Source organism: Carcharhinus amblyrhynchos, chromosome 34 (genome assembly GCF_965287045.1).
Source record: "Carcharhinus amblyrhynchos chromosome 34, sCarAmb.v2.hapA, whole genome shotgun sequence".
Lineage (NCBI taxonomy): Eukaryota > Metazoa > Chordata > Chondrichthyes > Carcharhiniformes > Carcharhinidae > Carcharhinus > Carcharhinus amblyrhynchos.
Genome location: NC_137357.1, coordinates 1,479,744 through 1,483,328, shown reverse-complemented (window position 1 = coordinate 1,483,328; position 3,585 = coordinate 1,479,744). Strand labels below are relative to the sequence as shown.

The 3,585-nt window shown below is 42.5% G+C and overlaps 1 protein-coding gene across 1 annotated transcript; it reads left to right on the top strand.

The window, feature by feature from the left end:
- Window positions 1-1,332: 1,332 nt before the first annotated feature.
- Window positions 1,333-2,545, top strand: LOC145361229 (soluble scavenger receptor cysteine-rich domain-containing protein SSC5D-like; the record flags this gene model as incomplete). The annotated part of the gene is made up of 3 exons (XM_080216867.1): window positions 1,333-1,375; window positions 1,759-2,076; window positions 2,316-2,545. Coding segments are annotated over exons 1-3 (591 nt in total), but the record flags the coding sequence as incomplete, so codon positions are not given.
- Window positions 2,546-3,585: the final 1,040 nt, after the last annotated feature.

Genomic DNA, 3,585 nt, shown 5'->3' with positions numbered 1-3,585 from the left:
CTGTAATGTTCTATGTTCTATGTTCTATATATATGGGTGAGCTAGCGAGATATCTGATGAAGCATGCATGGCAAAATGAGATAGTGAAACATAAGATATAACGCTTTTTGTTTAAACCGTTCTGTGTGGAACAACTAATTACCACAGTTGCACAATTCCTGGTAAAGCAAAGCATGCAGCAATGAAAGGGACAGTTCCACTCCGAAAACCAGGTCGGAGGGTGACGGACACAAAGGGTCACAAGTTCTAGGTGGGGAGGGGGGGAGGTGAGGTGCAAGGTTCAACACAGATGTCAGGGCGACATATTTTACACAAAGGGTGGTGGGGGCCTGGAATGCACTGCCAAGCAGGGTGGTGGAGGCGGACACGCTGGGATCGTTTAAGGCTTATCTGGATAGCCACATGAACAGACTGGAAACAGTTGGATACAACCGAATGATCCAGTTGCGCGCAAGAGCGGTACAGGATTGAAGGGCCGAAGGGCCTATTCCTGTGCTGTATTGTTCTTTGTTCTTTGTTGTTCTTTGATTATATTATTGTTAGAAATCCGAATATCGTGAAAATTGGTAGTCTCTAAAATTGTAATTTTACGTAAGAATAAACATTTTCTTTCTTGAGCAGAGATTAATTTCTCTGTAGACAGCAGTTAAATGCAGGATTTAATTTACTTCACATGATGCAATAGTTTGAATTTAACAATGTGATTAATGCGTATGAGTGGGAAAACATGACACTCCTTTTGTTTCTATTAGAACACACGCAGTTAAGGCTCTCTGGAGGTGGAAGCCGATGTGCGGGCCGATTGGAGATTCATCACAACTGGACCTGGGGCTCGGTTTGTGATGATTCCTGGGATCTGACAGACGCTGACGTGGTTTGCAAGGAGTTGGATTGTGGACATGCATTGCGGCTTCCTCTTCCTGCTTTGGCTGGACCTGACTCACAGCCAATTTGGCTGAATGAACTGGAATGCTCCGGGAATGAATCATTTATCTGGGAATGTCCCCATGCATTGTGGAGTAACCACGACTGTAATCATAAAGAAGATGTGAAGATCACGTGCTCTGGTAACTGTCCCATTTTCTGCACTTATAACCGAAACTTCATAATACGATGTGTTTCTAAATTACTTAAAAAAACAGCACTTTCAAAGACTATTTGGCACAAAGACTCACTTTCTTATTCTGGACATATCACTTTGTTCCGTCCACTTCATCGCGTTCCCTTCTGTTTCTTTATCCCTCATTTACTTATCTTACTGCGAGTGATCTGACTAAGAAAATCAGTTAGGTAGTGAATCCCAGGAAACGGAACTTGTGGACTGTCTTAGAGATGGTTTCTGGAGCAGTTTGTTACAGAGCTTACGAGGGAGGAGGTAATTTTGGATTTTGTGATGTTCAAAGAGACAGACTTGATTCGGGAACTGAGGGTGAAGGAACTCTTCGGGAGCAGTTGACCACAACATTGACCCTGCAGTTTGAGAGGGAGTAGGTGGAATCTGATGGAACACTATTACAATTAAATAAAGGTAATTACAAAGTCAAGCGGGAGGATTTGGCCAGAGTTGATTGGGTCTAACGCCCAAAGGTTCCCATTGAAATTCAATGTTGCATATTCTTGATGATATTGTTCTTTTTCAGTTTATTTTGTGATTTTAGCGAAATAATTCAGGCAAACGGTGACCTCAAATGGCACAGCATATATTATACACTCTGTTTACAGAAAATATCATCTGAGTGTGTATCATTTATTTGGCAGAGCACAAAGAGGTGCGTTTCGTGAACGGAAAGCATCGATGTGAGGGCAGAGTGGAAGTTTTCTACAATGGGACGTGGGGAACAGTGTGCTCAGAAAAGATGGGTGGAAAAGATGCAGCTGTAATCTGTAAACAGTCTCACTGTGGCTCACCCGTTTCCATTGACTATGGCTCTCGCCGATTTGGAGTGGGGTCCGGGCCTATTTGGCTGGATGATATAGAGTGTCTTTCACAGCATTTGACCCTTCGGCAGTGCCAGGAAGACCCGTGGGGTCAACACAGCTGTACTCATCGGGAAGATGCAGGCGTCGTTTGTTCAGGTAACACAATCAATCATTCTGCTTACAGGCGTGATTTGAAATATTGATGTAGCTCATGGAGTCAACATGTTTGTCTTATCAACAGGGGGCGGGACACCGAAGCAAGAGCAGGAAACTGTGAATAGCTGCAAGCGAGAATCAGGTATTTTCCTAGATTTAATAAAGCAGCTACCTGATTGTATTCCTCCCTTGTGCTACATCAAGGTTAATGATTTATTTATTATGTTTGACAAATTTAGGACAACGTTTGCGCTTGGCTGGAGGTAACAACAGCTGTTCCGGGAGAGTGGAGATATGGTGTAATGGAGCCTGGGGCACGGTGTGTGATGATTCCTGGGATATGAACGATGCCAGTGTTGTCTGCAGACAGCTGGGCTGTGGATCTGCTCTCGAGGCCACAGGAGGGGCCGCTTTTGGGCACGGGAACGGTACTATCTGGCTGGATGAGGTGAAGTGCACCGGAAGTGAATTCTTTCTGTTTGACTGCCCTTCATCATTAGTTCAGTCTGACTGTGATCACAAGGAAGATGCCAGTGTGATTTGTTCCGGTAAGTGTCCCACTGAGCGGTATAGTTTGGGACTGTGTGACGTTGTTCGTCCATTTTTGCTGAAGTTAATTAATGTTTTCAAATGTCTTTCTGACAACAATGGAAATAATTGTTTCCCTTTCACCAAATCTTCATCAGGTCCGGAATTATCTCCGACTGTTCCGCCCACACCTTCAGGTATGTCTCAGTAATAAATATCAATCACTGTTACGGCTCATTTTACGTTAGAATTAAAAGTTGACACACATTTGTATTGCCTTTTTTTGTCAATTTCTACCGACAGTCTGAGTGTTTGATAATCATGTAAGTATTTAAAACATTGCGGACACTTTGCCTCACAAACTTCCTTGAATCTTTCATCAAGGATATGAAGATGAAAGCACCTCCATCCCCCTGGTGATCTGCATATCACTCGGTGTCCTGTTGATCTGAGAGTTAATCGCCCTTTTGGCAGTAATGCAGAGAAGATCATCAATAAAAGGTAACGCCCGAATCATATCCCTGAACCCACGCTGAGTCATGGATGTTGCTTCATACATCAGAGGGGCTTCTCTGCCGATTTACATAGAATGACTTGAATACATTTCAAAAACAAATTAACTGAGTGTTGGTCAGTAATTTATTGCAAGCCACATGAGAAACAGTAAAATATTACAGATAAATGAGGGAATTATCTACAATCATATTCCTGCTCCATCCACCAGTATATGAGATACGAAATGTGATTTATTGTTGATGCAACAGATTAAGATCTTAAATTCATCAAATTGAATACGGATGATCTGCATTCTCGTGTATTAAAGGAGATGAGAACAGAGATAATGGGTGCATTACTTATGTCATTGCAATTTTTCCTCGATTCAGGCAAGATACCGCTAGATTGGAAACACATTGATATGACTCCCTTATTCAAAAAAGGAAAAAGAAAACCTCAAGAAGTGGCAAACCATAGACCACTTAC